We start from the raw sequence: 23,572 nt of genomic DNA, 5'->3' as shown, positions 1-23,572 counted from the left end.
TATCACTGTGTGAAAACAGGTTTACTGTTGATCCAGTGGTAACTCTGACAGTAATAATCTCCTGTATCTTCAGTCTGGACTCCACTGATGGTCAGACTGAAATCAGTTCCATAATCGGCTCCATTTCCACTGAATCTAGATGGGGTTCCTGACTGAAGGGTTTTAATGTAATGCAGTACAAGTTTAGGAGTTTCTCCAGGTTTCTGTAGGTACCAAGAGACACAAGACTTACAGTCACCGTCTGACTGACGTCCAATGGAGCTGCTGGTTTTACAGGTCAGAGTGACTGTTTGTCCGTTCTGAACATGTTTCTCTGCTGGAGTCTGAATTACAGTCACCTGTCCTGTAGATTCTAAAAAACAATTAAAACACTTTAAACTTTTTTCCAAAATCTTGATATTTTAACTGCAAGATATCTATGCATTAAAGAACTTCATCTTACCTTCAAAATGCATCCATAAGATCAAGAAGTAGATGATGAATGTCATTGTAGTCATTGTGTCTGTTATGATAAACCATGTCAGTGCTATGTTAAACTCAGCACTATAAACACTCTCAGAGCACTGAAGCATGTGCTGACAATGCAAAGTGACTTTCACTATTAAAATCACCTAGCTGAAAACTGTAGATCAACCACAAACACATTTCAGACAGTTACCAATATTACATGAACAATTAAACTCCTTTGTGCCATACCATTGTTGTCTTATAGTCAAACATTCCTAGTGACAATCATTAAATAATGTTGTCTTTTATATATTTACACTAATAAAATATCAGACCAGTATTCCTACATTGATGTCTTAATGTGCTAATTAAATATTAATTTTCACAGCACTATATACTATATCTTTGAACCCACTGAGTCTTAAACACTTCCAGAGCACTCAAGAAGCCAGTGTCTTTTTTTGAATTAACAAAACCGTATGTAATACACAACAATAAATGTTTCAAATAACAGCATACTACTCTGCTGAAAATTTAATTTAATAATTCATTACATTTTACATAATCTCACAAATAAATAGTTATTTAAAATTGATAAAGTTTCTGTTTTGACTGCTTATGAAATGAAAGTAGAAAGTTTAAAAATCATGGCTGAAATTACTGACAGTGCATTTGGGATACTGGAACTAGAAAGTCAAGCACATTGCATTGTAGGAAAGTGTATTCCACATAGCATGATCTGTTGCACACTTCATATTTTGGCAAATAGTGTTTATCCAGTCATTTTTATATTTTTTGATTCCTTTTGTCAAAATAAACCATGAAAACACATGCAGATGGAATAAATAACACACCAAGAGTGGCATAACACCTCAAACCTGTATTTGTCACGCTCAGACTAAGCACACGAACAACGACGTAAATAAACGAAGGTATTTAATGAATCCATGGGGAACACAGGAGACACAGGAACACAGGGTAGTAACATCAACGTCCGACAAAGCAAGAGGGGAAACACACGCTATATATACACACAGACTGATTACAGACACAGGTGTTGACAATGAGGGAGAAACCAAAATACACAGAACTGCAGGGGAGATGATGGGAGAAACCAACTAGAAAGCCCAGGGGTGTGACATTACCTCCCCCTCCCGGAAGGCGCGTCCTCTCGCCGACAAACAGGGACAACAAGATGTACAAAGTCTTAGGAGGGGGCTTCGGTGGAGGACGGACTCCCGGGAGGAGGGCAAAAGATGGAGTCCAGGGTGATGACGGGATATTCCATGGAGGTGATGATGGAGGGAGGAGCCAAGGAGGTGACAGGAGGGGGCTGGAGCAGGAGGAGCCAGGTGAGACCCAGATCGCAGCCATGATGGAGCCCCATAGGCTGGAGGCGAGCCATGGTGGAGGGATCCTCCAGCCCATGGGGCACCGACGGAGGCGGAGCAGGGTGGTAGAGCCCGAGGCGGAGACGGAGAGCCGATGATTCTGGACGACCCCGAGGATCCGGAGGGCCCAGGCGGAGCCCAAGGCTCTGGCGGCGAGGCGGAGATCCAGAGGTCCGCGGCGGAGCCGGAGCGACCCACCCGCGGGAGGAGAAGGTCCACAGAGCCGGAGGGATGGAGCAACGAGGCGCAGCCGGAGGAGTGGAGTCCAGAGGTGAAGGTGGGCTGACGGTGACCAGGGCGGCCGGATGGGCTGGTGGATCCAGGAGGGCAGCAGTGGCGGGACTGAGGCCGCAGCCATGACACCGAAGACAATAGACCCAGACAGATGGTGGGCTGGGGTTGGGCTGCCAAATGGCCAGGCAGTCAGGTAATTTAATTTAGATGGTGGAAGAAGAGCGGGCATGTCTTCATATACATCTTCACAGACATTAGTCAAATCTTGTTCCAGAAAAATTTGTCCCAGATCCAGGCGTTGCTCACCCTCAGCGGTGGTGCAGTGGGCGGTGCTGTCCTCAGCACCCTCACGCCCATCAGGAACGTCCACCGTCGCAGGCTCTGTGGCCGGCTCTCGCACCTGGTCAGACGCAAATTCCTCCAGCTCCGTGGCGATCGCTCGCTCTGTCGCTCCGATGGGCGATGGCTCCTGGGTCGCGCTGGTAGCGTGGGATCTGTCTGTGGTGGGCTCGGGCTCATGTTCCGCGTGTCGGGGTGGTGGTTGGCTGGGTTCTGGGTTCGGAGTGGCACTAGTGAGATTCTCCAAGGAACAGGCGGGGAACGAGGGTTTGTTTCTCGCCAGTGTCCACTCCACAAACGCGGCGAAATCCGCTCGAGGGCCGTCCTCGGACGACGGCGCTCTGCATGCGCGTTGAGGCTGGCGTTATAAAACGCACAGAGCACGTCGTCCGGGTAGCTGGTGGTGTGAGTTACAAGCTGGAACATGATGGTATATCCCTTGAGCGGAAGATCCCCCTGCTTCAGCCGAAGGAGGATGAATTCTGGACGGAGTAAGGAAGCCATAGGGGAAACACAACGGAAACAAAAAACTGAGGAAAAAGTAACGAAAAATAAAACGGAGGGGAAGGCACGAAAAAACTGTTTCGGTCGGACGTTCTGTCACGCTCAGACAAAGCACACGAACAACGACGTAAATAAACAAAGGTATTTAATAAATCCACGGGGAACACAGGGTAGTAACATCAACGTCCGACAAAGCAAGAGGGGAAACACACGCTATATATACACACAGACTGATTACAGACACAGGTGTTGACAATAAGGGAGAAACCAAAATACACAGAACTGCAGGGGAGATGATGGGAGAAACCAACTAGAAAGTCCAGGGGTGTGACAGTATTGACCTTATACAGTACTGTTTGCTTATACAGATTTTTTTTTTTTTTTTTTGAAAAATAAACATCACATTTCATTAATCTATTTGTCATGGAGTTTCTATTTATGCCTTGGCTCGTAACTTTAAGCACCATCATCTGGTTGGGCCAGACAAAATTATAACAGACAAAAGGTTGACAGTAGGTAATGGGTTCTGGAGAGTAAAGACAGTACATAAAGCTTTTGATCAGAGAAATGATTTGATACAGCTCAGAGAAAATTTTATTTTACATATAAATAAAGAGTGAACATCTTCAGCTACAGGCTGATATGGTCTGGTGCAGGAGGCACATTTAGGGACATAATACAAAGAATAATAAAATAATTCCTTTTTCTTGCTCCAAAGGACCTAAGATGAAAAAGCAAATAAACTCTCTGCCTTGTTGTATTATATATACAGTCTCTATGTTGATGATTTTTGATTGCAGTTTACAGTGCATATTGTTATTTGTGCTGATCAGTGTTGTGTGTGATTGTGTTGTAGAGCAGCTGCAGTATCTCTCAGCTGTATTAGTGCAGTCACTGTGACTCTGACTGATGGAGGTTTTTGTACGACTCTTTATCACTGTGCAAACACCCAGTTATCACTGATCTTGTGTGCACTCTGGCAGTAATAATCTCCTGTATCTTCAGTCTGGACTCCACTGATGGTCAGAGTAAAATCTCGTCCAGAATCTCTTGTTCCAGTGCCACTGAATCTAGATGTTCCTGACTGCAGAGTGTTTATGAAATATATTAGGAGTTTAGGAGCTTCTCCATGTCTCTGCTGATGCCAGGCTAAATAATTGTAGCGTATCCCAATGTCAATATTACATTCTATTGTAGCTGTTTGACCCTGTTCGACAGTTTTAACTTTAGGTTGAGTCAATGTGACTCCTCTGGATTCTGAAGAGAAAACAAAAACAATTAGTGTTAAAAACCACATCATATACTTTTATAAGAACACCAACACAAATGTGAAATTGTTTATATCTTACCTTGAATAAAAGCTGCAATGGTCCAGATGAGGATGATGATGTTGTTCATTGTTGTTGTTTTGTCTTGTGTGATGATGAAGATTCTGTTCTGTTCTGCTCTCAGTCATGAAGTGTTAAACTCACAGCACTATAAACACTCTCAGAGCACTGAAGCATGTGCTGACAATGCAAAGAAGTGGGCAGGATTTACAACAGCTTGAGCTGCTAACAAACTCATATACTGCACTGCAGACATTCTGCTCTGCACATTTTGTATGTCTATTTTATCTGACACGGTCAGTTCAGTTCATGGAGATCTCTTCTAACATGCTGATGATCTGCATCAGGTGCATTAAATAAGGAAGACACCTCTGCACTATGAGCACATACTCTTTAGTAATCATTATAGGTAGATGAGGAGGCTAGTAAAATGACTACTTTCACCATGCTTTGCCATTAACTCCTCTGTTAGCTTGAGTCACCATCTGAATCATCCAAGTGGCATATGCAGCTTTCAGGGTTTCAATGAAGGAGACACAGTCTGTCCCACACAGACTTGTGTGCAGTCTTTTCATTGTAATCTTTTCATTGTAAAATCACTACTCTCAAATAATTTGCAAAATGTAATAAGAAGAAACAGGATTATTATAAAAAAGCAGCGGTCCGGTGGCGGCGATTTCTTCCACTGGTTGTGCTGGTGGCAGTACATTGGGGAAAGGAGCAGGAATCCGTTTCGACAGCCTTGAAGATGAAGCGCTGTAGGATGCTGATCTACTGGAGCACCAAGGGTCCTAAGATCTGGAACACACAGATGTGGCCCTGGAGTAGGTGCTGAAGGTCTTTAGCTTGGAACACGCAAGCAAAAGTACCTGAAGTGAAGGTTTGCTCGCCAGTGCTTAACCTTGTTGCAAATGTCTGTGTGTCTTCTGGGCTAGAGACTCTTGGTCAATCCGCTTTGTCTCTCTAGGATGGAGACTCAGGATGCTGCATCAGTTGTTGTCTCGACGGACGAAGACTCTGAATGTAGATAATCTCTTTCCTCGCAGGCTGGAGGCTCAGAACGTGGTCGTATCTGTTGCTGCCTCAAAAGCTGGAGACTTGGACTTGATATCTGTTATTGTCTCACCTGTGCAGGCCGGAGACTTAGAACGAAGGTTGTTCTGTCAGTGTCCTTTCTTTTAGACTCAGACTCAGAACTGTGTATCTGTTACTGTTTCTCTGAACGGGAGACTCAGAACAGAGGTGTTTCTGCTATTGTCTCACCCTCGTCACAGGACTTAGACTCAGAACAGAGGTTTATTCTGTTTGTGTCTTTTCCTTCACAGGTAGCAGACTCAGAACTTTGTTGCTCTGTTTGTGTCTTTCCCCTATGGGACTCAGACTCAGAACTGAGGTTGATCTGCTATCATCTCACCAGATGGGAGACTCAGAACAAGGAGTGTCTTACAGAAGGGTACCTTTATCCCTTTCCGATGAGGAGGAGATTGCAATTTGGCACTTTTCCATTTCCGTGCTGTGATTGGCTGGTTTCATCAGAGTTGGGGCACACGTGGTGGCCCACCCTTCTTTACTCCTGTGGAATTTATTTGCATAGTCCAAACAAGTTAGGAAAGTGTCACTGAAGTTTTACCCGTGCATTTCTCACTTTTCAAACCATAACCAGAATGCATTTGGCAATTTTACGAACACATTAAGTCCAAATATGATGGCAAAAGATTGAACTGTTATGCATGCATTCATTTGTCCATTAACAGCTGAGTTTGTGTAAGATGTTGCACTACACATAGCTGTCACCAAGAACACTTATTTCTCTGAATAAGTATAAGATGTGTGTGTTGTAGTGTACATCAGTTTTAAGGTTTGAAAACATAGTTACGAATGGATTTGGATGGATCTCCATGATCTCTCTTTGTTTCACCCACTGCTGCTGCATCTGGAGGTCCTAAGGAATTTTTATGGTCGGTCACAGCCCAGAAATCAGTCTCAAGGTGAGTGAAGGGCACAAACTGTTTTTTGACCAATTGGAAGTTCTGTCCTTCCCGGGCTTTGTACCAAAGGTCTTCTACTTGCCCTCTAAGAGATGTCTGGCTGTTGTCCTGGCATCTTTATCTGATGCCGTTGGACAGTTTGTTTATGTTAGTTCACCAAGATCCAATCAAAATGGAGCAAACATTTGTCCACTATGTTGGTCAGGGAGGGCTCCTGCCATAAACTGGGCGCTGGGATGTGCTGTCCACTACAGAATGAATGAATGAATGAATGTAAATTAAGTACATCTGAGAACTTCAGAATTTCTGATTCATTTGACTGAAGCTCCACGTTCACACAGCAGCAGAATATGGTTGTCAATACTGTATTTGAGTCCTTAATATGGTTATGTTCACACACAGTGCGGTTATTTACTGGTGTAACAACCGTATTCTGTAACCGAACTCACACCCGTACATTTTCAGGACTCACAACCACATTCTCAGAACACATGCGGTGTGTGAATGGAACAGGACTGGACAACTAGTTGTCTGTCACATCACAAATGCACAAACGAGCATCTAATGTGTGCTGCGTGTTGTAATGTGTGGTTTTGGTAACTTACAGTGACAGAGAAATGAGCTGTGTCTCATCTGAAAGTTTTATATCCAGTCTCCACCAGAGCTGCTCCCTCCCATCAGTTTTGTGTTCTGCGTGTGGATCTCCACTCATATGTAAAAGCTGATGTCGGTTAATGATGATTTGATGGATGAACTCGCAGCTTGATTGGACTCGTCATGTCAGAAAGTGGTAATAGTTTTAGTTTTACGGACGTCGCCATCTAAGATATTGCTTTGGTCACTGTTGCTATGGTTACTGGTAAGGAATACGGGCTTGACTCCCATTCCATGTTCATACAGACAGTATTCAAAAAGCGACTGTAAGCTGCTGTGTGAATGGGACGTTTCGAAACTCACACTTGTAAGTAAATGCGGTTGTCAATCCTGAAAACTGACAGTGTGAATGTAGCCATAATGAGACTTAACAACATCATCAATAATAAAAGAGTTCAAAGGTCACATCAGAGTTCATCAAATACATTTCCTAAAAAAAGTATTTTTCAGCACACAACAAAAGACTGAATGAGAAATATAGGATAATATAAAGTCAAACTGAATTATGTCTATTGTCAATGAGATGAATATACTCTTCAACTGATGGAAAGAATTGAATTTGTCTTCTAGACATAACAAACATTTTGATTATAACAATTAACAAATAACAATGATTTTGGAAGTGTTTTGTTCATACTTTTTGAAGATTTTTTAACTAAATGACCGCAGTAGCGTCCTGACCCTCAGCAAAGCACGCTGGGAAGAGGGAGAGCTGTACGTCTGCAGAGTAACACATGAAGGAGCTCCTCAAGAGGTCTCGTTCCAGAAGAGTCAGTCGCAGTGCTGATGTTTCTCCAGTGAGCGCTGCTCTCTCCTGAAGATGAGGCATATCTGAGTGTCCTGTGTCAGGCAGGATTCACATGAGTCTAGTGCTGCAGCTGTAGTCATTTACAACTCAATACTGAAAGAGAGCTCTAGTGTCTGCACTGGCTGATCTTTCAATCTGCTGTGTTTGCTGCAACATTCAATAAAGCTTCTCAACAAGCTCCATTTGTGTCTGACAACATCATTCAACTAACAGATGAAGATGCATGTAGTGTTTGTTCAGGTGCTCCCAGGATTCATATGTGTAAAATTGGTGTTACGGATTAAAAAAAATAATACTAAAAAATAAATGAATAAATTCAAAATAAATCAAACAAACAAATAATGTTGAGAGAACTACCTGGATGAACACTAGGTTTTTCAGTCAGATGGTCAGCAGTGAAACTGATAGTGAGGTGTGGTTTTTCCTTTAACTTTTAGAAGAATTATCAATAAAAGGACGATATTTGCTTAATCTTTTCTTTCTCATCTGTTGTCTCTCTTACATCAGATAATTTATGACAGTTGACTGATACTTCCTCTGGTCCCACTTTTTATTAGGTGGCCTTAACTACTATGTAGTTACATCAAAAATAAGAACAATCTACTTATAGTGTTTATACTGTAGCGCAAAACATTTCTGCTGCTGTTGAGGTAGGAAACAGGTAAGTTTACGGACAGGTTTGGTGGTATGGGTAGGTTTAAGGGTGGGTTAAGGTGTAAGCGATGGGTCAACAGTGTAATTATAAATGTAATTACAGATATAATTACAAGGTTTTTTTTTTTTTTTTTTTTAGATATGATGTAAAAACATGTATGTACATAATAAGTGCACGGTATCAAACTATTAATTTAAATGTAAGTAAAGGTCACCTAATATAAAGTGGGGCAGGAAAAAAAAAAGATGTAGGTGATGTACATCTACCGAATTGTTGAAGGTACAATTAAAATCCACCTAAATGATTTTATTTAAAAAATAAGATAATTAATTAAAATTCGAATTATAGTTTGTTACTTGTTTGTTATGCTTACATCAGCAGCTGCAGTATCTCTCATCTGTATCAGTGCAGTCACTGTGACTCTGACTGACGGAGGTTTTTGTACGATTCTTTATCACTGTGTGAACATCCAGCTACCCATTAAGTAGTAACTCAGACAGTAATAATCTCCTGTATCTTCAGTCTGGACTCCACTGATGGTCAGAGAGAAATCAGTGCCAGATCCACTGCCACTGAATCTAGATGGAGTTCCTGACTGGAGTGTGTTTATGTAATATATGAGGAGTTTAGGAGTTTCTCCAGGTTTCTGCTGATACCAAGACACACAGGTAGCACAGCTAGAAAGTGTCTGACTGGTTTTACAGCTGATCGTAACAGTTTCTCCTTGTTTGATGGATTTTATTGCTGGATTCTGAGTCACTGTCATTTGTCCCCAGATCTCTGAAATAAGATATTTTAGTTGTTTAGTGAACATTTTGATTGAATATTATAATTCTAATGTATCATACTAGTGCATAAAATATGAGATATTGTAGTATAGTTTATGATTTATTATAAAATATGTACCCTGAAAGCAGAGAGTCAGTGTCCAGATGAGGATGATGATGTTGTTCATTGTTGTTGTTTTGTCTTGTGTGATGATGAAGATTCTGTTCTGTTCTGCTCTCAGTCATGAAGTGTTAAACTCACAGCACTATAAACACTCTCAGAGCACTGAAGCATGTGCTGACAATGCAAAGAAGTGGGCAGGATTTACAACAGCTTGTGCTGATAACAAGCTCTTCTCACCTTATATATCAAAAGAGGTAATATTGTGTTTATTAAGAACCTTTACTAATGTATTGTTAATGCACAAATCTGAAAATCATGAAACAGGCACAACCACCAGTGTAAGTACAGTACAGCTTTTCATGTGATTTTTCCAGAAATGAGTCTGATATAATTTTACCAGTTATTAGATAAAAGGTTTCATTAATTTAATACTAAATCAAACTATATTATATATACAATAACAACAATTCAAAAAAAACAAACAAAAAAAACAAAACAGTCATATAAATTAAAAATATAAAAATTCTTCAATTATTTATATATATATGCCATTAATCAAGTATTATCAATGTATAAAGGGGCCAAAGATTCCTAGCCACCAAGAACTCTAACTGTGTATCATGCGTGCAAACACACATACAACAGAAAACTATAAATATCAAGTTATACTGTATAACTCTACAGAAACAACTTTACAACATTTGCCTATTGTCAAATCCAGTGTGAAGTTCTTGTAGAGCATTTGCATTCTTCTGATTTAGCATACTTCAATTAATCAATTCAATCTTAAAGTTCAGTATTGTGAAGGAAATTTGTATATCTTATATTAGGCGTTAATTGTAAATAATCCAGTAACCCATTAAGAGTAGATTCTTGTCAGAAGATAGCTATAAATAGGATAAATTAGTATAACAAACAGCCCTTTTCAGCATGCTTGCCTTAAATATAGTGGGGCTATGTACACAGAAGTAAGCACATTGTTTAAGAGGTACAAAGCATAATGAAATATAAATTATTTACATTTTTTTATTATATTGTTTTTATATAATATTTTATATATTCTTATTGTCTTTACCAATAAAGAAGTACAATTAATTTATTCTATGTTATCTCTTTTGTACTTTGAGAAACTTTTGAAACTCTACTTTGAGACATTATGTTGTATAACATCCTCCCATCAGCAGCTGCAGTATCTCACAGCTGTATCAGTACAATCACTGACTCTATAGATGGAGGTTTTTGTATGACTCTTTATCACTGTGTGAACACATACTGTGAACAATTTACTGTTGATATAGTGCTCACTCTGACAGTAATAATTTCCAGTATCTTCTTTCTGGATTCCACTGATGGTGAAAGTAAAATCACTTCCAGAGTAAGATCCACTGCTACTGAATCTAGATGGAGTTCCTGACTGCCGAGCATTTATGTGATATATGAGGAGTTTAGGAGCTTCATCGGGTTTCTGCTGATACCAGGCTAAGCCATTACTGGATATTCCTACATCTATGTGACACTCTATTGTAGCTGTTTGACCCTGCTGGACAGTTTTAACTTTAGGCTGAGTCAAAGTGATTCCTCTGGATTCTGAGGAAAAGAAAATAAAAACAATCAGTGTTTAAAACTACTATGCTTTTACTAAAATGAGTAACAATGCCACATATGCAATAACAAGTTAATGTACAGTCTTATGCTTTACCTTGCATAAAGACTGCAGTGGTCCAGATGAAGATGATGTTGTTCATTGTTGTTGTTTTGTCTTGTGTGATGATGAAGATTCTGTTCTGTTCTGCTCTCAGTCATGAAGTGTTAAACTCACAGCACTATAAACACTCTCAGAGCACTGAAGCATGTGCTGACAATGCAAATTGTGGAAAGGATTTACAACAGCTTGTGCTGTTAACAAACTCATGTACACTACATACGGTATGTGTTTGTGTGTGTGTGGCATATATGTTTTTTTGTGGCATATCATTTTAATTGGCATATCATATTAAGTGGCAACCATTTAACAATTTTAGTAAAAATTATAGGCTAATTTACACTCAATATGTTATTTGTTACGGAGCGAAGAGATGTGAGGTGTGCAGATCCACATGCGAGGCTTTATTCAGAGACATGGTCAAAAACAGGCAGGGTTGACACCAGCAAATAGGTATGTTGAGGGCAAGACAAAAGAGTGGTCCAGTAAACAGGCGTGGGTCAATCGACGGCGAATGTTATCCAAAGGGCGAGACAGATGGGTGGTCCAACAAACAGGCAAGAGTCCAGATGAGGTGCAAAACAGTGTCTGAAACAACACGACAAAGGGATTATCCAAGACAAGTGATAATTCCAGAGCGGGCAGCAGACAGACAAGACGAGGTAAACAGGCTAAGATCAAGACACGGATGAACAGATGTAGCAATATGCACTAACAATGCTCGGCCCTGAATGGTGTTTAGGGTCTCCTATTTAAAGTGTGTGTGATTGGCCGCAGGTGAGTGCATAATCAGTGCAATGGAACAAATGTAGTCCAGGATGACATATAACAGTCTGATTGGTGTGAGTGTCAGTATATTCAGAAGGCGACCTCTGGTGGTGAACAGCCGGAAGACCACAGACAGGATTCATTATTATTTATGCATACTGTTTTACAATGTACTACAATACTGAGGTGCAAATATCCGCTACTTCCACTATGTAGTATAAATAGCATCTAAATAATATTATTGCAAAGAAAATATGGCCATTGCATTTTTACATTTTACATTTTTACAATTTACATAAATAGTGTCTATCACTGTTTGCACCTAATGTAAATAGCATCTTTCTATCTCTAAGAAAATATGCTATAATCTCATGACCAGCATCACTGCTTCACTTCCACTAGATGAACCACCATTATTATACTGTAGTGACAGATCATGAATCAAGAGTACATTCAAAAAGTATCACTAATTTGTAAATATCTAATCATTCATTCTTCAAAGAGAAAATATGAAATAATTTTATGTGAAAATATTTTATTTATTTATTTTTGCACAGACTAAATGATTAAGTGTTGTCAACAGCTGAAGTGTTTCTACTATCAGTGTGTTGAAGTGTTGTTTTCTCTGTCTCTGCTGGAGTTTGTGTTCACTCGAGTGGAATAGAGGTTTTTGTACAACCGTTTCATTAGATTGTATCACTGTGGTGCACATTCGGTGGAGGAACTAAACTGGTGATCGGTAAGTTTCTATTTGTAATTCTCTACTTAAAAATAAATAATAAAAAAATAAAATCTAATTTTATAACAGTGTTTTAAAAAGTTGGGAAAAGAACATAGTTCATATTTTTATAGAATAGATGTTTCATCTTAAAAGTTATTGTCAGGTTTAAACCTTTTAACAAATGTATTATTCACTGTCAACAAAAAATACCTTTCTTAAATTGGAAAACACATTTCCATAATGTGTCTTACTATGAATTTCAGTTCATCTCAGGTTTATTTATTTATTTTAGTTTAGTTTTTGTAACACTTTAATTTGTCCTGTTTAGACATTACTGACTATAAATAACTTTGCAACTACATGTCAGTTTATTTTACTAACCCTAACCACCCTAACTATAAACTCTCATTAAAGTATTAGCAATGTTACTTGTAGTTAGTAGAATGAGTAAAGTGGACTATCAAAATAAATTTTGTGTATGTATGATGTATAATCAATCTTTTATTTTAAACATCATACATTAAAAAAAAAAGGTAACACTGTATTTTGATAGTCCACTTTAGACATTCTACTAACAGTAAGTAACTTTGCAACTGCATGTCAACTAGTCATTCGAGTATTAGTAGACTGTCTGCTTAATATCTTCTAACACTCTTCTAAACTTTGTAAGTATATGTCAACTTATTCTACTAACACTACACCTAATCTAACAGTCTGCTCTGAGAGTTAGTAGACATGTAGCTGCAAATTAATGAGAATTAGATGAATTTCGTATGTTCATGTTGTGTTACATAAAACAACATACAACAAAAAAATATGTACTTTGAGAAATTCAGTTTATTTAGTTGTTTCTACTTCTGAATATAATTTGTAGTCACACCAATTATTTTTGAAATTGAGCTACATTTTGAAAATGGTAAAAATGATGAGCCAAATGTTTCATTTAACTAAAATATTATGTTTGGATATAAAAATTACTGACATTAAAGCAGTCAGTGCCTTTAGTTTAATTTATGAGCTTTATAATATGCTATATCAGCTGTAGTGATGTTGAATTACATTATTGATATGAGATTGTTGTGATTTTGACTGCATTCCACATGTCTGCTCCTTAAAGTCATGTTGAAAGGCTATGAATGATGCAGGGTAAAAGAGTGCTGGAGCTGCAGTGTGTTTTCTTAGTGATTGTGAATGTGTTGTGTTTGTCTCCTGCAGCTGGTCCCACAGTGAAGCCCTCAGTGTCTCTGCTGCCGCCCTCTTCTCTGCAGATCTCTGGAGACTCAGCCGCACTGCTCTGCCTGCTCAGCTCTTACTCTCCACAGGGGGCGCAGGTGAGCTGGACACTGGACGGCTCAGAGGTCACCGATGGGGTTCAGACCAGCGCAGAGAGCGAGCGGGGCGGGCGCTACAGCCGCAGTAGTGTCCTGACCCTCAGCAAAGCACGCTGGGAAAAAGGAGAGCTGTACGTCTGCAGAGTAACACATAATGGAGCTCCTCAAGAGGTCTCGTTCCTAAAGAGTAACTGTTAGTCGCTCTGAGTGCTGATGTTTCTCTCCTGAAGATGAGATGTATCTGAGTGTCCTGTGTCAGGCAGGATTCACATGAGTCTAGTGCTGCAGCTGTAGTCATTTACAAATCAATACTGAAAGAGAGCTCTAGTGTCAAAGCACTGGCTGATCTTTCAATCTGCTGTGTTTGCTGTAACATTCAATAAAGCTTCTCAACAAGCTCCATTTGTGTCTGACAACATCATTCAACTAACAGATGAAGATGCATGTAGTGTTTGTTCAGGTGTTTTCCAGAAGCTTGATCAGTAGCAGTAAATGTAGTCAAATAAAGCTCTTGGGGTTTGAACATGGTCTCTGGAGACAGAGCTGCTCTATTCTGAGAGGATCAGAATCACTCCACCCTGACAATGCAAATGGGATTTTCAGCCCACACTCCCAGTGTCACTGTTTGATTGGTTACATGATCTGGACTGAAACAGACCAGTTTCACTTCTGTTCTAGTCAAGCAGCACACAGACACACAGTGTTGGTAAAATTAAAAGCATCACATTCCAGAACATTATGATCATAAAATAAAATAATATAATGGTTATTGTCACAATTAATAAAAATAAATAAAATTGAATTGTTACCATTGTTGTGATTCACGTGCTGAATGTTGAAGTCTGTGACTTGAGCACATTACCATAAATATTAAAGGACTGTCTTAACCCAATAAGGTTTCTCAAGGTGTTTATGAAGAACAATAAAACTGTAAAAGATCATTAATAAACATAAAAAATACATTAGCTAAAGAATTAAAAGGTTTAGCTAATCAAAATATCAGAATTAGGTTACCTTCTAAAAGCAACCTACTTATTACTTTTCTTCCCTTGAAATAAAAAATGATGACTTCATGTTGCATTGCTGCATCAATAGGAAGAAAATTATAATAAGAAAAGCAAAGTTCCAAGTGCCCAACCAAAGAGAACATTAATCACTATAATGGTAAAAAAAAAAAAAAATAATAATAAAAAAATAAATAAATAAAATAAGACACACAAACAACATTTTACGAAAATCAACATCAATTTATGAAGTCAGCTTATGTGATGTTCTCTCAAATATATAGCTGTATTGAAACAACATTCAAGATGACTTTGGGAAATGAGTGAAGGTAACTAGTGAAAATAACTGCAGATTAACAATTGCCACCTCTTTTCTTCTTCTTCTTCTGTTGTTATTTTGCAAATTAGCAACATATTAGTGCACTGCTGCCTCTCACTGGTTTATTAATGTCATTGGTTCCTTTGTGGCTACTTGAATATTTTAAGTAAGCATCACTCAAAGTAGTAAGTAAACTGTTTTACTCGCTTGAAATTAGCTGTAACTTAATAAAACCTAGTAAGTATAGCAACTAAGTAAAGATAACTAATTATATCTAAGTAAGGTAAACTATTGGATTTTACAGTGTAGCAATTTATGCAACCAGCCACAGGACTAAATGTATCATTTTCATTTTTTTGTCCTGACCAAAAGAACCAAGAGAACCAAACTATGAATGTGAACACATGAATTCCTTGTGAATGGCAAAGTCTAGACCGAAACTTCTCAAGAGTTCTTCTTACAAGCCATGTTTTTAACACTGTCAACGGCCACAGTATCATTGACAAGCTTCATTCACTTTCAAGATCAACTGGGAAATAATTACAGTACATAATGATGGAGTATATGTAATACAGCTAATACAGAATATGGATACCAACATTCATCTAATTGCATATGACATCTCCAGGACACTGGGCATTTACGCACAGACATAAAACGAAATGACCCTGGTTTACCACAGATCTGTTTGCGTAAAAACAAATTGCCTATTGTTTCCAAAAGTTCCTGGAGATTTCTACTAGTGCTGAAGAGCTGCATTTTTGTGTTGGAAACTGCTTTTTTGCTACAGATTTACCATATTAACTGCAAGTGTACTGAAATTACTAAAATTATATTATATGACTGAGTGCTTGTTAAAATATGTTACATTTTCTGAGAAAAACAACGGTATGAGCAAATGCATAATAGAAACCACATAGTTTTATGTTTGATGTCTAATATGGTTTGATGTTGTCTAACTGTTGGAACTTTTAAGTCGTTGCTTAAGACCCATCTGTATTCTTTAGCTTTTACTTCAAGTTGAGTTGAGACATCGTGACTTTTATAACTGTATTTGGCTAGTTTATGTGTGAGTGCCAGACATTGTTAAGCACTTTGGTCAACCCCGGTTGTTGTTAAATGTGCTATATAAATAAAATTGAACTGAACTGAACTGAACTAATTTGATTTAATGGGCTGTAATAGGTTATGTAATGGAGCCTGAAGTGGTCCATTGTGTTGTAGAGCAGCTGCAGTATCTCTCATCTGTATCAGTGCAGTCACTGTGACTCTGACTGATGGAGGTTTTTGTACGACTCTTTATCACTGTGTGAACACCCAGTTATTGCTTACATAGTTTAAAGCCAGGCAGTAATAATCTCCTGTATCTACAGTCTGGACTCTACTGATGGTCAGACTGAAATCAGTTCCATGATCGGCTCCATTTCCATTGAATATTAATGAAGTTCCAGTATGAAGGGTTTTGATGTGATACACTAAAAGTTTAGGAGTTTCTCCAGGTCTCTGTAGGTACCAGGAGAAACAATTCTTACAGTTACCGTCTGACTGGCGTCCAATGGCGCTGCTGGTTTTACAGTTCAGAGTGACTGTTTGTCCATTCTGAACATGTGTTACTGTTGGAGTCTGAATTACAGTCACCTGTCCTGTAGAATCTGAAGAACAATTAATAGACCTTGAAAATACATCACTAATATCAGGAAGATGGTGAATGTCATTTTGGTCATTATGTCTGTTATTATGAAAAAACAGTGTGAGTCATGAAGTGTTAAACTCACAGCACTATAAACACTCTCAGAGCACTGAAGCATGTGCTGACAATGCAAAGTGACTCTCGCTATTTACATCATTCATCTGAAGACTTTAGGTATCTCTCAAAGACAGTTATCAGTATAAACCACAGATTTCTCATGCCACAGTGTGTTACTGAGACACTGCCAGTGACTAAATATGTTGTTATATTACAATTTATAACTAAATTTATGTGGGGAGGCATCAAATTAATCACTGACAGTTATGTGAATGTGAATTTTAATTCAGTGACTCTAGGAAAATAAGATGGAGATGTGTAAACTGATGAGTTTCATGGAGTCAATAAATCTCGACAGCAGGACCAAACACTAGATAAATGATCATAAAAGCAGTTTGACCCAGTATAGACAAAAATGGCAGGCTATATTCCTCAATCCATTTAACATCTCTTTGTCACTGAATGTGTTTACATACACCTTCATAAGAAGATTATAATGGGATTTTAGCAATACTGCAGTTTAACTTGTGATTAAGATCATAATCGTTGCAATCATAATCACATCAATAAACAGGCATGTAAACACCTTAATCACATTACAGCTCTGGACAAATTGTGCACACGGATGCCAAACGAAAGCAGGAGCATCCACAACTGAAACTGTAGAAATAGGATATTGGCGAAACAGATTTGGGAAATGCTCCAATGCATATTTGTGTTTGCACTCAGTAGAGCTTCCAAGGTTTTTATTTACAATGTGTTTTTGCAGTGTTGAGCAAAGGCCAGTCAGAGGCGTTTAAGTTTAAGAGTTCCCTCACCATTAAAAACACAGTAGTTTTATTCAGTGCATGTTTATTAGCTGTTACGTGTTTGATTCCCTCCTGTTCATGGTTTCTGTCATCCTGGTTCCAGTTACTTCCAGTTAATATCACATTATCAGTGTACTGTACATGTAAAATAAGTCACTGTTTGACATTTAGATTCTAATTTAGATTCCACAATTTCACATGTTCCTAAATATTTAAAACCGTAAAAAAGGTTTTCATTTATAAAGCTCTAAAAACCTTACTGACTGATGTTTAAGTGCACTTCCTGCAAATGTGGAAAAAAATAAAGGGTCTCAAATAAATAGGAGTGTTCGACTTCATCTACGGCTATAGCCGGCGATCAACGAGAGTAGCCGAGAGCAGTCGGGGGCGGAGTTGAAAACGGAGGCGTCAAGACGGACACTTTCTGCTCTCGTTAGTGAAGCTCTCGCGGTGTTTGCCTGCTCTATCGCAGATGAAGTGAATTAAATGCAATATCTATGAAATACACTGACTTTTCAAAAGCGTTTTCATGAGCAACAGAAACACGTGTCATATACTGCTTAATACAGCGCCATCTGAACAAGAATAATTATAAACACAAATATATATACAATTGAAATACTAATAAAGTGGGGTTATATATGCTTTTACCAGTGTTTTATGATAGATCTGACTCAATATAACATTGCGACTACAGTAAAAACACTTTTATTGTTTTAAAAACACAGATTTGTCAGCATTATCGGACTTGAGGATGTTTAGAATAAACCTAAAACACACGTGATCGTTGTCATGCGGTGAATCTGGCCAATCGTGAAACAGCCATGTGGTCATCAGAGCTCCTGCAGCCGCTCTGAAGAAACTGCGCCGGCTGAGTCAACCGGGTGCTCTCGAATCGCTATCGCGGTACTTTGATGGCACACGTGACAGTCACGAGGCGTCGGCGCCGCCTCAAGTCGGACAAAATTTCTAACCGGCATGCACTGCTTCAAGTCAGAATTTGATCGAGCTGCGCAGCGCTGCGTTAAGTCGAACACACCTACTATGTGCAGTTTCACATGATTAGTGCAAACTGTCACATGACCAGAGCAGTTTATTTCCTGTTTGCACCTTGAGAAGATGACGACTGCATCAAAGCTCCAAAACGAAAGGCTAGTAAAGTATGTTAACATAAAGATATGGCAAAGATTTTTGGTAGGGATGTGCTAAACGAGGCTTTTGACGCAGTGAGGCTTCTACAACAAAGTGCGTTGATGCTTCGAAGCTTTTGATACAGTTCTCTACTACGCCATCTGCTGGTCAATAAAAATTCTTATACAAAATGTGTCATTTAGATGTTTTGTTCATTGGGGTGTTATTGTAAGGTTTATTTGTGAATTTTATAAGCATATATGTCATTAGCAAGGTGGCATGTGTGTGCAGCGATAGAGTTTCAAAAATGTATTGTATTTTGCACAATACAATTACAAAGGCTTTATATGTTTTATTTTTTACATGCATCAAACTTCTGTCTTTTCACCTCCAAAATAGTGTTTAATACGCCAATAGATTAAACTAACGTAATTTTTCATTGCACCATTTTTGTGTCGTCTTTACAATAGAACAAACACATTGTTTTAAAAAAAATGCACAAATACAAATGCAATTATTTGTTAATTATATATATTTTGTGTGTGTATAATATATATATAAAATCAAAAATGTTTGTGGTTGAGGAAGGATCAAAAGACTTCAAAGACAAAACAAAAGACATTCAATCACACGTCTTTGTATTTTAATAGTAGTACTTTAACAACGATACACCACGTAAAAAAACAAAAACAAAAACAAAAACAAAAAACTACATACCATGGATCGCGGAACGTACCAAAAGAAGGGGGGGCCCGGGAAGGTGTGGGTGTGTGTGGGGGGTGGGGGTCTATAAAGTCTGTAAGTTTATACATTTTACATGCTAGTCTACATTTTAATATAAAAACAATACCAATAGTATAGTTATTAGTTGAAAATGTTTTAATTAAATTTATAAATAAGTCCATTTATAAATGTCTAAAATGTTATAAATGAGTCCGGACAATTTTCACGTCATAGTTTAGACGCGGGCCGGGCTTCGGGCCAGTTTTAGGCTTCTCCTTATTTTTTTTATACCTACACCAATTATAATGATGAAAAAAAAAAATTCCCGCGCTGGTGGAAACAACAGGAGACTTTCACTTTTACTTTCAAGACCGGCTCGGAAAGCGTTTAGTGTCTCCGCCAGCAGCAGCAGCAAATCAGCGCAGCTGGAAGATCCGCGTTCAAGCGCACACAATGGGCAATAACTTGCCACAAAGCACCGGCAAAAGTCATAACAATGTCGGGGGAAATAGTAAGAAGATATCTGAATTATTTATTAATAAACTAATCTTTTCTGAGTTTTAGTTGTTTTATTTCGTTAAGTAATCATTTCAAGCTTTCTATAGATATATGCATCATGTCTGTGAGGTTTGTATTCGCTGAGTTTCGTTTAATTTTTGTGAAGCGCTCCTATTGAGGCATTAGAAAGTGCTTCATGTTTGCTTTCTTTATTTAATAAAAGCACTGTTTGCAATGTTTTGTGGATATTGTGAGTGCACACAAATAAAACTAGACCCTTAACAGTTCTGAATGGTGTATTACTTATACCTTTATGAGCAAAAATGACGGAATATTTTAAACTGTTGTTACTGAAAAAAATGCAGGTTATCGCGCTGGCGCCTCCATGTCCTGCACAGCGGTTTTAGCTTCCCCTCTACGCATAAACGATTGGATATGCGCCTAAAAGCATACATTTATCTAAGTTTAACGTGGAAACTAACATTGTTTTATACTTGAACTCTTTTAGGCCTTTATCTATAGATTTTATTTTAGACAAGTCGTAATGATTTGAGAAGGCAAATTTTATCAAACAGACTGGGTCTGGTTGATCAATGTGTCAGATCAGTCTTCCGCTGACCGCTTGGTCGTTACTTGAAAAAACAAAAACTTAGCCTATATTTAATGAACAAAAATGCTCCAAAAGTTTTTCTACATTAACTTAACAAAAGAATGAAACGAAATAAAATCACTTTGCCATTACATACAAAACTGAATTTTTGGAGAAGGGGGGAGAAAGTCGGACATTTATCCCAATACTTTAGTTATTATTTAATGTTTGCAACACAGAAATGTAGCCTATACCGTGTATTCTGCTGGTGAAGCTTGTTCAAGCAAAGCTTAACTTACATGACCAGAGCTCTCTCTGAATCAGCGGTTGCGGGAAAGCATGTTTAAATTCCGATGCGATTGCGATTTCAAAGGTTTTATAGGCACGGCGAAGTCATAATCATAGCAATAAGATTGTGTGTGTTTGAATCGAGATCGCGGCAATCAGCGCAATCGATGCGCTTTGCATTTGAGCCTGGCGTGACGTGTCAGTGAGGTAAAGAAGCTTCGTTTTCAAAGATCACGTGACAGCCTCATTTCGAGCAATGCTTCGGAACACTAGTGTGTCGAAAACTCGAAACGTGTGTCGACACTAGGTGTCGATCTACCCATCCCTACTAAAATGTGATCATTTGTGTGAAAACAATTTTTATGACTGCAGAAATATGTTAATTCTTTACACACATTTTCATTAATTGTGACACAATTTTACACACACTTTTCCAAAAAAAAAAAAAAAAAAAAAAATATATATATATATATATATATATATAATTGATTATTTCAAAGGGTTGCTAATGACACATCATTTTGATGTTTTCATGTCTGGGGAAAAAAATTGGGATTAAACGGTTTAAGATTATGCTTTACTCCATCTTTGTATATGCACTGCACTCAATCCTTTATTATTGTATTTATGAACGCAGTCCAAAGTGATATGCTGAATATATTTGATCATCGCTATTTGCCAAATGCTCATGTCAAGTGAGATTCAGAAAAGCATTCTTTCACATGCTAATGATGCCCCCTTCTGTGTTTATGGGGAATTAATATTGTTATTGTTAATTAATATTGTTCTTGAATTAATATTGTTCTAGAAATATTTTATTGATTTACTCTGTTGTTAAATTCAGACGAAATGTTCTATTTTTATTTATTTATTTATTTGTTTGTTTGTTTGTTTGTTTTTATTTATTTATTTATTTTGCACAATACTATGAATGTATTAATTAATTTTTTATTGTTAATTTGTTTAAGAACCACCCATGTAGGCTATGCACAACTTTTTTGGAAAGGTTTTTTTTTTTTTTTTTTTTTTTGGAAAGGTCAGGGCTGAAGCTCCTTTTTTATAATCAAATGTCACTCACTGAACCATGAAAACACCTGCAGATGGAGGAAATTATGAAACTTCTGTGTAGTCAAATTATGAACCTCAAACATTTAAATATTTCCTTTAATCACTACTTACCCAGGCTAAGTGAACTGTAAATTTGTGTTTTGTTTGCTGGTTCTTCTGTGTGTTTGCAGTTTTACTGTAACATTAAGTTCCTGTGAGGACGCTGAACATCTGCTGATGGAGCTGCTCTATTCTGAGATGAACAGCATCACGCAAATATGAGTTTCATTATTTGACACTTCATTTTCAGAAATGAGTCAGTTGAGTTAGACAAATGGAGAGATGAGGTTTGTTTATATTCATCAGTTCACACAGAGGGCACTATTTTAACGATCTAAGCGCTTTGTCTGAAGCACATGGTGCAAGTGCACTTAGGGCATGTCCAAATCCACTTTTGCTAGTTTAACGATGGAAAAAAATTGTCAATACCAGGCACATGGTCCAAAACTTTGTACCTATTCTCTTAATGAGTCATGGGTGTGTTTTGGGCATAACATGCAGTAAACCAATGATACTGTTACAGTGGGAGTGAGACGAGAGGCGAGCGGATCCATTTGCAGACTTTTATTGTAGGGACGAGACAAAGACATGGTCAAGGCAGGCATCTATCTCTATCCTACAGGAAAATGACAGTGATCCTAAATCTATTCTAAATGTACAATATCAAAATCCTCTCCGATTTTTAAATTCTGGGATTAGGTCATTATGCAGATAGAACCTTCTATTTCTAAAAAGTCCACTTGAAATAAGGTTCTATCTTGCAAAACATTAACTGAAGCAACAATTTTCAAGAAATACAAATAGTTTACTTGTAATTTGTTTTAAAACATAAGATTAGTGTTGTAACAATGTGTCAGCATGTATGAGGAATGTATCACATTTATTTCATATTTTAGGACGAATATATATATATATATATATATATATATATATTATATATGTATTGTTTTTTTTTTTTCAATTTAGGCATAAAAAGCAGTGCTTGTCCAAAGTATATGTTAATTTTAGGTAGGATTATAGTGGGTAAATTTTTGAAAATTTTTGAAAATTAGTTTGTTTGTCAAATATATAAGACCAAATGTATGATCTTTACAGACTGTGATTATGAGTTAAATATATTAACATGAATAATTTGTGAAGTGCTTAAAATGACTAATTAAGCCATATTTTCACAACATTTGTAAATGTAAATATGAGCATTATGTGAACTGAAGTTGAATGGCATTTGTAAGCATTCAAAAGTACATTAACAAATAAACTTGTAATCACTGTATAATTTCTGTTAAAATCATTTGTAGATTTTTAAACACATTAAAAGTTTAATGACATTGTAAATATTAACGAATGATCCATAAAGCATTATATCATGTTTGTTAATGATTCATTAATGATTTATTAATGAAACTTTTAATAATTGTAAACCATGTCAAAATAGTTTGAAGACTTTTTAAATTATGTATGATCTAATGAATTACATTTTTGATGACATTTGTAAACATTTCAAATTACATTAAATAATGATCTGTTAATCATTTGGTAATGTTTAATAAAGTGATTAGTTGACATTAGCAAGCACATTATCTCATATTTCTAGAT

At 37.6% G+C, this 23,572-nt stretch overlaps 1 long non-coding RNA gene and 2 gene segments (V, D, J or C); 1 reads left to right on the top strand and 2 right to left on the bottom strand.

Moving 5' to 3' along the window:
• Nucleotides 1–2: 2 nt before the first annotated feature.
• LOC127160829 (immunoglobulin kappa variable 3-15-like) lies at nucleotides 3–503 on the bottom strand. The segment is given in 2 exon segments: nucleotides 3–352; nucleotides 443–503. Coding segments are annotated over 2 exon segments (405 nt in total).
• Nucleotides 504–3,849: 3,346 nt separating this feature from the next.
• On the bottom strand, nucleotides 3,850–4,455 carry LOC127160828 (Ig kappa chain V region 3381-like). The segment is given in 2 exon segments: nucleotides 3,850–4,172; nucleotides 4,265–4,455. Coding segments are annotated over 2 exon segments (372 nt in total).
• Nucleotides 4,456–12,330: 7,875 nt separating this feature from the next.
• Nucleotides 12,331–14,163, top strand: LOC127160834 (uncharacterized). The gene is made up of 2 exons (XR_007826861.1): nucleotides 12,331–12,448; nucleotides 13,646–14,163. It is a non-coding gene; the product is annotated as an uncharacterized LOC127160834 (long non-coding RNA).
• Nucleotides 14,164–23,572: the final 9,409 nt, after the last annotated feature.

The sequence above is a fragment of the Labeo rohita genome, unplaced genomic scaffold (assembly GCF_022985175.1).
Source record: "Labeo rohita strain BAU-BD-2019 unplaced genomic scaffold, IGBB_LRoh.1.0 scaffold_468, whole genome shotgun sequence".
In the NCBI taxonomy this organism is placed as follows: Eukaryota; Metazoa; Chordata; class Actinopteri; order Cypriniformes; family Cyprinidae; genus Labeo; species Labeo rohita.
Note: the sequence above shows the minus strand (reverse complement) of the source record. Positions and strands in the feature narration are given on the sequence as shown.